Genomic DNA, 12,937 nt, shown 5'->3' with positions numbered 1-12,937 from the left:
GTGTGTGTGTGTGAGATAAAAAATTGAGGAAAACTGGGCAAGTAGAGGACAAAAGATGTGTCAGGACTGGGGGAAAACATCTACAGTAGATTAATAATATCTGAAAGTCCTTAAAGTGGGGAAAAATCCAGCACAGGACCTGACTGATGCATCTGGCCCTTCAGTCGACCCATGTACTGTTCACTGAAACCTCATCAGAAATGGTTGCAAGTCTTATATAGCGTCTTTCTGTGTGTGTGTTTGCAAATATGTCTCACTGTCCATGTAAAATGTAAAGAAGTGACTGTTTTCCAAAGAGTTTTGCACAGTACTGTACTCGTTTATGTTTGCATTTTCATAACATTTCTGCTCTGCCTCTCACTCATTCGGTTTTTATTGGATTAGCTGAGCTTAACTTTCAGTGGATCCTCTAATTACTGAAGAAATACCCCCGATGTACTTGTTACTCAATGTTGGGATTTCTGTGATGGTGGCAGGAATGTTTTCCTCTTCTTTCTAACATTTTATAGATTTGGCAGTTGCTTTATGGATTTATTACCCAGGTCGATTTATATTAGAAAAAACGACTTTCTTGCAGAAAACAAAATCTTTTCTTCCATCGTATTGGTCTTACACTTCCTGAAATGGCATGGGGGAGAGGGAAATAAAAAATTTTTGTAACCAGCAAATCTGGGAATCTCCCAGCAGGACGTGTCAGGATGTAATCGGTTCTTAGTAAATCCCGGTGGCTGGAACGATTTCAGCTCTGGAAATCTAAAACGACAACAAAGGAGGAGAAAAAAACAGATCTCCTGTGTTGCATACACACAAACCACGATCCATCATCAGCTGTCTCCTGTGTGCCTGTGATCATTTTCAGTGTTTGGGATTAGGAGGCGGGCTGGGTGTATGTGCTTGTGTTACTGTTGGATGGTGGTGTTGGTATGGGAGAGCCAGTGCAGACTTGAAAATGATTGCTTTTAGTGTGGCACTTTTCCCTCATTATTCCCTTCCTCTGTCATTCCAGTCGGGGCCTGCTTTGCTGCAGCTCGCTGCACAAATATTTAGCTTTGTTTATATTCTGCACGGCCACACAAACTCGAAAGTGCTGAGCGTGTGGTGTTTCACGTCTTCATTTAAACCGCTGTGTTTATTGAATACAGTTTTTCAACTTGACTGTGGATTAAAATAGGTAGTTGGGCAAGAGTTGCCCAACACTTATGTTTTCAGGTCCTTCCCTTTTTTTTTCTTTTCCTTTTTTTTTTTTCTTTCTCACCCCCTCTCGTGGTTACCAATAGATTTATATAAGGAGACACTTTGTGTGTTTACATTGGTGCACAATGAGCGTTTCCTCCCGTCCACTTGTTGGTGGGGCTGTAGTCTTAGCTAAACCTCAAGGAGAGCAACTCCCCTGTAAGAAGGTAAACAAGTGGTTCAGTATTTGTGTCGCCAGTGACGGTGGCTCAGTTCACTGTTCCATTAAGGAGTCACCTCAAGAAAACAAGATGTACTCTCTCTCACTACTTGCAGTATTAAAGCCACACATGGTAATTTATTGGCTGTTTGTGTTTCATACATATATCTTCCTCCAAAATCTGCCACTTCCAAATCCAGCGGAAATATGTCCTCACTATATTTGATAAAAACATAAATTTCCCTAAAAATCTGAAATTAAGGACAAGTAATAGTCAGGTAATTACAAATAACACTTTCCAAAGTGTACCTGAATGAATTTCCACCTTGGACTTTGTTTCTTTTGGTCTTTTATTTTGAAATTCACTTAAAAATTAGGCCTCCGGATAATTTCCTTGGATTTAAGAAGGTTAACACGACAAGGACCCAGGTCTGTCTTTCTTACTAGACTCCCAGCACAGCTCCCAGGTAGATCCAGTCTTGGGGCGGCGGGGGTTGTTAGGTAATACTTTTTAAAAAGTTGGTGTTGTCATTTATGTGCATGGATTTGATGAGGTGTTACTTATATTGTATTTAATATGGACTCTAGAAGCTATCACTACAGCTGTATAATGTCTTGTATGTCCATGTATCAGTGAGGGAAGTAATTTTTCTAGAAATAATCACACTCGATGACCATAGTTATAAATAAATAAATAAAATATCAGTCATGTCTCATGCATGTATTAATCCAGTCGATCCAGACCTGGTCCTCATGTTCCTCTGTCTGCTTTAGCAGCCTCTCTGGGGTCAGCGATGATGACAGTGTGTTGCTGCATGCGTGAACTTAAATGACCCCTCTTTGTTTTGGCCTGTGTGTGAGGAGGCGTGGCCGGCTCAGTGTTGTTGTTGTGCAACAGACAGTGATCGGTTTTGTGACAGCTCGTGGACTGCACGCCTCCTGGATCAGGTTGTGTTTCTGAACCTGACCTGACCGCGCAGAGTGGGACCTCCCTGCTCGTTCACTGATGGACCAGCGCTTGGCTGGGTGCCTCGTCTCGGTCGTTTCCACGTGTAAGTTCTTATTGAAACACGGTCTGTAAGCTTCTTCACGCTATAACTGAGAGCAGTGCCTCGGGCAGCAGCTTAAGCCTTGAGTTGTTTTGCAGAAGTAATTTTATCCATCAAACACAAGTTTACTTCCCCCCCCTCGGGACTTTGCTAGGTCTCTTCACACTTCAGCGTAAATCTCACGTGTCAGTTTGGTTGATGTGTTGCTTCCTTTGTTAAAAATGTCTTGAAATGCTGATTGTGAGATAAATGTTGCTTTCCTTTTGTTAAAATACTGTGTAGGAAGCACATTTAGTGATGATGATGATGATGATTATTACTTTTTTTGAAAGGGATGTTTTTCTTTCATATGCATCTACAAGCCAGTACTGTGAGGAGATTTGCCACATTTGTTTTGCTGTATACTACAACAAACTCATTTTAGTCCAGTCTCCCTGCATTTCCACTTTCTGATGTGGTTTGAAGGCTGATTTACTTTTCATTAAAGTAGCCAGAGACGGGCTACTGCTAGTGGGAAGCTGAAGTAACCATGAAATCCTCAAGGCCTTTGGAGTTGACCCCATGTCTGGAGGCAAAGTCAGGGTGTGTGTGTGTGTGTGTGTGTGGGTGTGTGGTTACAGCCAGCCACACTCCACCCTCTGCAGCAGTGTGTGATCTGTTCAGCACAGATTTTCTAGTCACCACTACAAATGTGAAATCACACAAAACATAGCATTACATGAAATGAACATCAGCTTAAATGTTAGTGAAGCTTCTTTGATATTCAGGAAAAATTGTGTTTGCATATCATAAAATATAATCTGCATTTTACACTTTACCAAAAACATTTGTTTGTTTCATTTATGTTTATAGTCCAAAATCCTTAAGGTTCACTTGTTTGTGGTGAAACCGATTTGTTAAATAGGTGGTAGTAATAGTAGCAGTGACTGCATTTTTCAGTGTATTATATTCTTCGTGCCAACATAAACAAAATGTTTGGGTTTTTTTTGGTTAATTTTCCCTCTTATCCACTTTGCCTCAAAGTCAGTTAGCAGCTCTAGCTAACATTAGAAATGGATTCATTAATATTAAAAAATATTAATCGCAAATGCCAAAACACGGCAGTTGTTTTGGCATTGAGACTTCATTGAGACTCCTTACAGCAGTTCGCGGGCTGAGGGTACCTTGCGCTTGGATTAAACCCTGGCTGCAGCTTGCTGCATTAACCGTAAGAAGCCTGGCAGTACCGCAGCACTGCAGAAACGACCATCTGTCAGGTTAAACTACAGGTCTGGTCTCTCTGAGGCTGCAACAAATGTGTAGTTTTTCTCATAGTACGGTTTACATATGCTCTTTTCAAACCAGTCTTTCCTTCCAGTGCGTTGTCCATCTGCATCTCTGGCACGTCCTTCCCTCCCTCGCTGTGCATCAGTCTGCCTCATCGGGCTGCTGGCTAATGACAGACGCTGCTGCACATTGGCTCTACTGAGCGAGACGGCAAAAAATGCCAGTGACCTTTCCTCTGCTGACAGCAGCACTTTACAAGGCTCTGTGTGTTTGAAGGCGAGTGTTAGGGTGTGGCTGGGCACATGCATGTGAGCAGAAGTCTTTTTTTGTGTGTGTGTGTAATTGGTTCATATCATGGATAATCTCTATGTAGGCATGGACATTCCAGTGGCGAGTCCTTGGAGATGACCATCAAAGTGCTTGGAATGAAAAACACCACGCATACGCTGTTAGCCTTACAGAGTTCAGCTTTTCAGATGGCCAAAAAAACCAAACTGCACACGTAAGAAAGGTTTGCACTTGAGCTCCATGCTGAGTCAGGCTGACTCTGTGATGATGAGTGAGAGGTTGTTTGTTTGGGAGCTTAAACTGTCAGGACAAAATTTGACAGGTCGAACAGGGCTGCAGTTCCAACCACTGCTGTCTCAGCAGTTGGTGCATGTTTGCAATGTAACCTGCCTGTGCGAGTCAGTGTGTGTCTGTGTGTGGCTGCCCGTTAATCACAGGATTACACAGCAGAGTGTCAAAAAAAAAAAAGATATCATCTAAGTGTGTGAAGGCAGAGAAACCTAGACAAGTGTGATGTGAATCCACAGCCATGCAGGCTGCTTTCCAAGATAAATTGGTGCTAATGTGTACACAAAGAGGCTTTTTAAGTATAAAGTAACCTTTAATCAGCTTCAAGGCTCCATCTTCCAGCCCACATGAGTCTGCATCAGCCTCTAAGTGCAGCAGATGTATAAAGAGAAGTGGAGATTAGTCCTGCACTTCTACCCTCTACACTTGTGCTGCTCAGCCTTCCTTTTTATTCTGCAACAGGAAGTAAGCGACGGTTCACAAGTGCAGTTGTGTCCGTGTGAGAGTCTTACATGTGTGCACCCATGCATGCGTGCAGCGCTTGCAGTCTGGAGTCCTCGAGCGACCTTTTTAAGAAGAGACACAGCAGCCAGTCGATGAGAGTCGGCCTCAGAGTGTGTGTGTGTGTGTGTGCGCGCGGTTAATGGCATTACTCACTGCACTCTAGTCTGTACTCTAATAGGCTTTGTGGTTTTTCTATCATCAGTCAGATCCAGAGCTCAGCTAAGATCCAGGCCAGTGTCACTCTGACTTTAGTTCACGACTGCAGACTTTGACCCTCTCTCACGCTCTCCCACTCCTTCGCTTCACATTTATGTCACAAATGAAGATAAAAGGTTACCGGTTTAGCTTTTATTGTTAGCTAAAAGGATATTTGATGTATAGCCAAGCTTTAAGGTCACTGTTTTAGACTGTGCATGTAAATAAGACTCCACGAGACACTGAATTGCATCCTGCTAACCCTAACAAACAGACTGAGCGGGTTTAAAGGGGGTTTAGAGACCGCTTTAGAAACATTTAACACTGATTCAGTCTGTTTGGCATGTATATGTAAATTATACTTCCCAAAACCACATCATAGTGCTGTCAGTGTTAATCTCGTTAAAATGATGTTAACGCCATAACTGCATTAACGCGGCAAATCTCTGTTAACGAGTTACCGCGGATGGCCCCGTGCGTGGGGCTGGCCGGTGTTAGCACGGTTAGCTCGTTAACGCGTTGATGCCGTTCAATGCTTTCCAGAAAGTAAAAATGCTGTTGAATTTCTACCACTGAAAGGTGTTCATGTGTGATCACTTTAACCTTTCTTGGTGTTGTCAGCTATTGAAGGCTTGACTGATGTGATTTGACCGATAGAAAAGAGCAGATTTAAAGTTGGCGGCTAAAAACCTGAGCAAAAGAATGAAGCATGTATGTCTGCATACCCTTATACTTAAATTTGTCTGGTTTTCTGACCCGTGTTGTCCAGAGTTATGTCAAAAAAGTTGTAAAAAGATATCAAATGAAGTCTTCTATTCTGTATTAAGTCTTTTTATTAATATAGTGTTTCACAGGACAGGAGCGAGTGGATATTCTAGCAAATCCACCCCAAGTTCAGACAGACGTCTCAAATTCTGCAAGCTTCAGGTCACATGTTAAAATTCATGATGGTGCAGTTATTAAAAAGACAAAGTATGGCCTGTTTGGAAGGATTTCTAGAAGGAAGCCTCTTTTCTCCATGGCAGCATGGTTTCAGTTTTCAAAGATGCATTTGAACAAAGCCGAAGACTTCTAGAGCAATGTGCTTTAGACAGACCAAAGTGGAGATGTTTGGCCGTAATGCACAGCTCCATGTTTGCTGTAAACCAAATGTCAGCATGGTAGTGGAGGGATGATGATTTGGGCTTGTACAGCCACAGGACCTGGGGACCTTGCAGTCACTGAGTCGACCATGAATCCCTCTGAATACCAAAATGTTCTAGAGTAAAGTATGAGGTCAGCTGTCTGAAAGTTAAAGCGTGACAAACTGGGTCATGCACCAGCACAATGACCTGCAGACATGGCAGGAAATCTACAACAGAATGACTGAAAAAGAATTAAAGGGTTGTAACGGACCAAAGTCCAGACCTCAACCTGACTGAAATACTGTGGAAATTTTTTTGAGAGCTGCACATGGTAAATGGCCTGTATTTGTATAGCGCTTTACTAGTCCCTAAGGACCCCAAAGTGCTTTACACATCCGGTCATCCACACATTCACACACTAGTGATGGCAAGCTACATTGCAGCCACAGCCACCCTGTGGCGCACTGACAGAGGCACATGAATGAATGCCTGCAAACCTTAGCGAATTGAAGAGTGGCCCAAAATTCCTCCACTATAATAAAGGTGGTTCTACAAGCTGCTCAATCATGTGGTGTACTTCTCAATGTCCTTTTCTCACATTTACGTACTTATTTTTCAGTAACTGGTAAATTTGTAAATGTACCGATACCCTGTTACAATTGTTCGTGGTGAGATGTTACAACAACACTGTTGCGCGTCATAGCAAGGCTCAGCATTTACTGGAGCAGTGCAGCATGTTGTGTTTTTTGGTGTTGGCTCCTTTATGCAAGAGTACGCTCTCACAGAGCTGCTAGACATACTTTTAGACATTTTGGACAGGACCCAAAGTAAACCAGTTGAATACACGTAGCACTACTAGAGGACAAATGAGTTATTTTAATTCCAGCTTAATTGGCTGTAACAATAATGCTTTGGACCAGTTATAGCTCGATGATGTTAGAGTATTTATTTGTTTGCACGCCAAAGTATTTGTGATTGCTTTAATGGTAAAACAATTAACTTTTATAGACTTGTTAAATTACAAAAAATCTCTAAAGGCAGCAGATGAAGCGTGAGGGGTCAGAATGCATAAAATGATAGAAAACGAAGTCAGAATTTAGCAGCAGTCCTCTCTAATTGATTCACAATGCCAACATTTTCCTTTCACACTTACTCGTACATGTAAAACACTTAAAGTGCTGGCCTTTCTCACCACGCACATGCACAGCAAACATTCCCAGAGTGTTTTGCTTTCATCTGCTGCTCGTACACATTTCTGTGGAAGTCAAACTACTTGCCAAGCAAATATGCACAAACATGCACCCGCCAGGAAGCATGTCGCATCGCCATAGTTACCATACCAGACGGCCTCATTGTCATGGCAGCAGGTTTGGTCAGACGAGCAGCCAAGAGGAGTGTGGAAGAAACCTGACCGACCCTCTAAATGCTTCGTGGCCGGTTTCCAGATATCATTCAGTCAGCACTTAGATTTTTATTGCTTCAGAGGGTGTTGATGGTGTGACTGATGCATGTGTGATAGATCCGTCATCACCAGCGCTGCGCCGCACGCCTACTCTCCTCAGCCATACATCTGTTAACTGTGAGGCGTCTTAAATATTTCTTTCATCCAAATGTGGAGCAGTCATGGATTCTTCTGGGGTGTGAGGCAGATTTTAAGTGTTTTTGCTTGTGATGACAAATTGTCTTTTCGGCTTTTCAGCTCTCGTTGCTTCAGTTGATCTAAATAAAGCGTTTGTGCTCCTTTTCCCTTCATCATCCAGGTGCAACACCGTGTGTCTGGTCAGGTGATGGCTCTGAAGATGAACATCCTGGCCAGTAACAGGGCCAACATGCTCAGGGAGGTCCAGCTCATGAATCGACTATCGCACCCTAACATACTCAGGTAACTGAAATGTTGGCTTTCCATCTCACTGTTAACATAAACTCAGTTTTTACCTTTTCATTTAAAAACATTTCTTTCCAGTGTTTGATTTTCATTGTGATGGCATGTCTCATCGTACACTGTTTAGAATACTCGGCCTTCAAACACTGGTGATAGATGTGGTTTGTGTGGTCCACAAGAAGAGCCCACAGACTAGATTTTCAGTGGGTTCATTGTCAGTGATTGCACTGCTGTGTCTGTATCGTTCAGTTCTGTCCGGTGTTGAACTGTTTTGGTTTTGTTTGTTTTGGGGTTTTCTTGCACAATTGCACTTTGTGTAGTCCTGCGTTTGTTTGTCATGTGTAGCACCACATGGAGGAACGTTGTCTTGGTTCACCGTGTACTGTACCACTGCACGTGCTTGAAATGACAAAGCCACTTGACTTGAAAATAACTTTTTAATGACCTTTTAATAAGAGTCTTTGGCACTTTTTGCCGTAGCCTGAAGTGTCCATGGATGTAAAAGCGGGTGGGCTATAAAAGGTCCATAGACCACATTGGTGCGCCACACCTGATTTAAAAACATTTAAAACAAACGGCAAAACAACTTGGTGCAATTAGCTGCACAGCAGACCATGTTATTGAACGATTGCAATAAAATGCTCCAGAAGCCACAAACTGTCTCGAGTTCCAGCTCAGTGATTCAGATTAGCAGATGCGACACTTGCCCGGCAGCTTCCTCTGTCGGGACATGCCTCTCAAAGCAGCCGTGCATTTGATAAAACCATTTTTTAACTGTTGACACTGTTTAAATGGTTGTGTAATATACCCTGTGATAGAACCTGTCCCGGGTGTGTCCACCATACTAAAAAAATCCTTGAAATGTTTAAAAAGTTTAGACTTGACATTAATATATGTTCCTGTACTTTACCCACAGGTTTATAGGCGTGTGTGTCCATGAGGGGCAGCTCCATGCTCTCACAGAGGTAAGTCTCATTAATGTGCTACAGCACAGATGGCGATCTGGTTTTGATCTCCTCATTTTGCCCTTTGTAGTGGTAACAGGCGGCTGTGTGCATCTGCATGAAAGCAATGATGTGACCAGAAACTGATATTTATCTGCCTTTGTCCTCACTATAAACATTGTAGCAAACAAGATTCCCTTGTAGCAAGAAAAAAAGTCAAACTCATCAAATGGGAAAATATCTGCAGCCTCAGTCTGTGGTTTTTAATTCAGTCTGTATGAGAAAGCCAGCCTAAATTAATGTTATACATTGGTTTTTGAGCTCACTTTACACTGAACGTGACATTTATTGTGCATTTTATATCTTTTACATTATTTATCTACTTTGCATACTAAATGCATACTTTGAGGCATTTATGAAAAGTTTTGGCTCTTTTGATTTTAAAATCAAATTTAAATTGCACTCTGATCTCACCGTCTGAGTTTTAAATCTGGCCGTAAAGAGATGGTTTCTTCAGATCCTGTACTTCAAACTAGTATGAGTCGAGTTATTGGTCCTGGGGGGAGGAGAAAGAGAATCAGGCCTGCTGTAAGGCATCGGCTGGCTTTTTAATTTGCTAAATATACCCGTCTAATATCATCTTTGTTTACTGTTGTGTAAACTTTACATGTTGCAGTCAGTTATTTTTGAGAGGTTGTCTGACGCAGGCGTAGTGTCAACCTCATTAATTTAGTCAGTTAATTTGAAAATTGATCTTAAAAGACTCATAAATATTATTATTAAATTAACTGAGCCCTGCCCTCCAGTTTAAGTGTTTAGGCAGGTTGGATGAATGTGATTCTCAGGATTTTTCTTCTGAAATTGGTGATTTCATTTTCATTTCTCCACATAAACCCAGAACAGGCGGTACAAGCGTCTGTAACTGCGGTACACTTAATCCTGGCCAGACTGAGGTCACACGGTTCATAACAGGTCACCTGTTTCTTAGATGTTGCCATAGTAACTGAGCAGCTGGTCAGTAAAAAGCATAAAGGTCAGGAGAGAAGAGGCGTACCTGCTCTAACGTCGGGTAGTGTCTTTAGTGGGTCGTGTTGGTCAGAGGTTTTATAACTTTTTGTTTTTCTTAATTTTTTCTTTTATTTAAATGATTGATTGACCAAGAGGTTTTCTCATCATTCACATTTTTAGAAATGGGGAAATTCTTGTCACCTTGTGGTTAAATTGTTTATCATGCAACCTCAGTGGCTTCCCGTACAAATGAGAGCTTCTGTTGCATATCAATTTACAGAATATCCTGGGGGTTTTGGTTTTTTTTTTTGGTTTTTTTTGTTTTTTTTCCCCCAAAATTTGGCTGTCAGCTCAACTTCTCATAAATGAAAGTGACATTTTCAACCATTGAAATAACAATGCACACAAACAGATTTCCAGTCTTCACCCAGCAGATGACTTGATGAATATGAAAAGTCGTGGCCTAAATAAACTACTTTAATCTTCAGTGAGGTTTGCCTGGCACAGTTCAGCGCAGGAAGATTAAGTGCTTGAAAACTTGAGATTTAATTCTGATCTGCTCTTAACTATAACAAAATGCACTAAAAAAGGATCCCGTAGTTGTTGTTGCAGAAGACTTGATGTTTGAGTGCGTATGACAACATTTTAGTTCAGTTACATTGTATTAATATAGCACAACAGCAATGCTGGAGACTGTTTGGCCACATGAACACCTGCACCCTCACATACTTTGGACAGTAAAATTCAAGTATTTTAGGACCATCTGTGTCAACAGAAGAAGGATGCTAGGCTATGAAATCGCTGTAGATGCCATGGCACTGTATCTTGAAGTAAACTGAGATGATGTTTAAACAAACATGAAGAAAAGGAAAGAGGACGCTGCCTTCTTGTAACGTGGATGGTTGTGGACACATGACAGTGTGCTCTAAGAATGCAGCGATGTTTGCAGTATCCAGACTGCTGTTGTCCTTGTTAAATAAAGTTGTTTTTGAAAATAAAATCATTCGACTGAAAGCAATGTCAGGTTAAAGATTAAAACCTACAGTAAGAAGAAACCCAGATGATAAGCATTAGCAAGCATTTGGTGTCTGTGTGGAGGAAGAGCTTCGTTTTTCTTTTTTCAAATAGGAAAACACCTCTGGAAGCATTTTCCTTTAACAACACTGGAAGCAGCTTTTATCTCAACATTTTTAAGCAGAATGAGATGCATGCATAATCAGTATAATTAATATAACTAATTGTGTTTTTGTTTGGTCTCCTGATAATTCAGTACATCAATGGTGGCAACCTCGAGCAGCTGTTGGACAGCGACGTGTACCTGTCGTGGAGTGTGCGACTCAGCCTTGCTCTGGATATCGCCCGGGGACTGAAGTACCTGCACAGCAAGGGCATCTTCCACAGAGACCTGACCTCCAAGGTGATTACACACACGGTGCTCATGTACTGCTCGCACACATCACTGAGAATCAACACTCACTGAACCCACTCGCTCAGAAGGTTGTGACGCACATAGGCGTATGAATGCTCCACAATAGCACGAGGGCTACAGGTGAGCGCGCACACACGCACAGGGAGGCGCAGGAGTGTAAATACTTCGTGATTGGTAAACAGAAGGAAGGTGAAAAAGATCTGAGTACAGATTTAAAGGCGCTGCAGGTGCGTTACAAATCGTAAAATTACATCTGATGCTATCACAGAGGTCCAGTGTTGCACCTGGATCTGTGCCAAACAGCAGCCAAAACATCTGTGGGAGTCTTGGCAGGCGACCTTTACACACTTAGAGCCCCTACTCTCGTCTGTTTTTTCTCAAATTCTATTTTTATAGGTTGTTTTTGAGTATGCTACAGGAGCCTGTGTGTTTTATTGTATTTAAAATGCACATTAATAAACATTGTGTAAAAATGTACCAGATTTGGTGATTGCAGGCTTATCATCTGTGCTCCCGGCAGGTCGTTGACTTTTGTAAACTACTGCCAGTAACGTCATTATGCAACAGCTGATAATCTGCTGCATTCAACACTAGTGAGTGGGCATCACGTGTCCTGCGTCCAGAGTATTTCTAGGAGTGTAAAGGAAATAATTTGGGGGGGACGCTGTGATCTGATGCTCTGAATGTCTGAATTTTCTTAAAGTTTTCTTCTTCTTCTTGCAAAAAACTAACCAAAAACATCTTTGCAGGCATGCAGAAAGCACCGCTCTAACATATTGTGGATGCACAGTTTGCTGCAGCAATAAAGTGATTCATGTGACCTTTGCCCCTCTGTTCAGAACTGCCTGGTGCGCTGGGAAGGTAGCGTGTGCTCGGCCGTGGTGGGAGACTTTGGCCTGGCAGAGAAAATACCAGATTACAGGTCAGTCCGTCGACACCTATCAGCTGTGTGATTAGATAAGTCGTGCTCAATAAATTCCACTCCTGCACTCGTCTCCGCTCTGTTTATATTCCATGCCATATCTTTCTCCGTGCACTCTCGAAATATTTCCCTCAACTTCTGCTTTTCTCCTGGAGACGTTCGGATGAGACACAGTCACACACAGACTGTTGCTCACTCCCGATCAGTCAGGTTTTTCCAAAGTACACAGGCACACGCTGCCTCCGCTCTGTTTCATAGGTCCAGGGGAAGGCAGACGGGACGGCACTTTGGCTCGCAGCGATGTTTTCAGTGGGGTTTTTTTTTTTTTTTTTTTTTTTTTTGTGAGCTTTTATGACACACCACTAACTCACAGCTCTGTTGCTGGTGTCGCGTTATGACTCTTCCCCTTCGTTTTTGCAGCTGCATTTCTAGTGACATTTATGTGGTTTCTACAATTCATCACTGGCCTGTACAGGCTATAAATGACCAGCAATCCTCAGATGTGTCTTTATTTTAATTTCTGCAGCTATTTTTCCACTGACATCATGTCTGTTAAGTGGCGGACGATCAGATTCTTGGCATAAAAGGGCCCCGCTCTAAAGATTGAGGGGAAAAGACGTTAAAATGTTTACAGAAGAAAAAGTC

The 12,937-nt window shown here is 42.2% G+C and overlaps 1 protein-coding gene across 1 annotated transcript in view; it reads left to right on the top strand.

Annotated features, from left to right (window-relative positions):
* Nucleotides 1-12,937, top strand: part of tesk1b (testis associated actin remodelling kinase 1b) — a 30,517-nt gene that overhangs the window by 7,812 nt on the left and 9,768 nt on the right. Inside the window, exons 3-6 of the mRNA XM_005750457.2 lie at nucleotides 7,868-7,989; nucleotides 8,906-8,954; nucleotides 11,212-11,358; nucleotides 12,210-12,292. Coding sequence (XP_005750514.1) covers nucleotides 7,868-7,989; nucleotides 8,906-8,954; nucleotides 11,212-11,358; nucleotides 12,210-12,292 — 401 coding nt within the window. The remainder of the gene's footprint in view (nucleotides 1-7,867; nucleotides 7,990-8,905; nucleotides 8,955-11,211; nucleotides 11,359-12,209; nucleotides 12,293-12,937) is intronic.

The sequence above is a fragment of the Pundamilia nyererei genome, unplaced genomic scaffold (genome assembly GCF_000239375.1).
Source record: "Pundamilia nyererei isolate P.nyererei 1_Seehausen unplaced genomic scaffold, PunNye1.0 scaffold00275, whole genome shotgun sequence".
Lineage (NCBI taxonomy): Eukaryota > Metazoa > Chordata > Actinopteri > Cichliformes > Cichlidae > Pundamilia > Pundamilia nyererei.
This window is presented reverse-complemented; position numbering and strand designations above follow the sequence as displayed.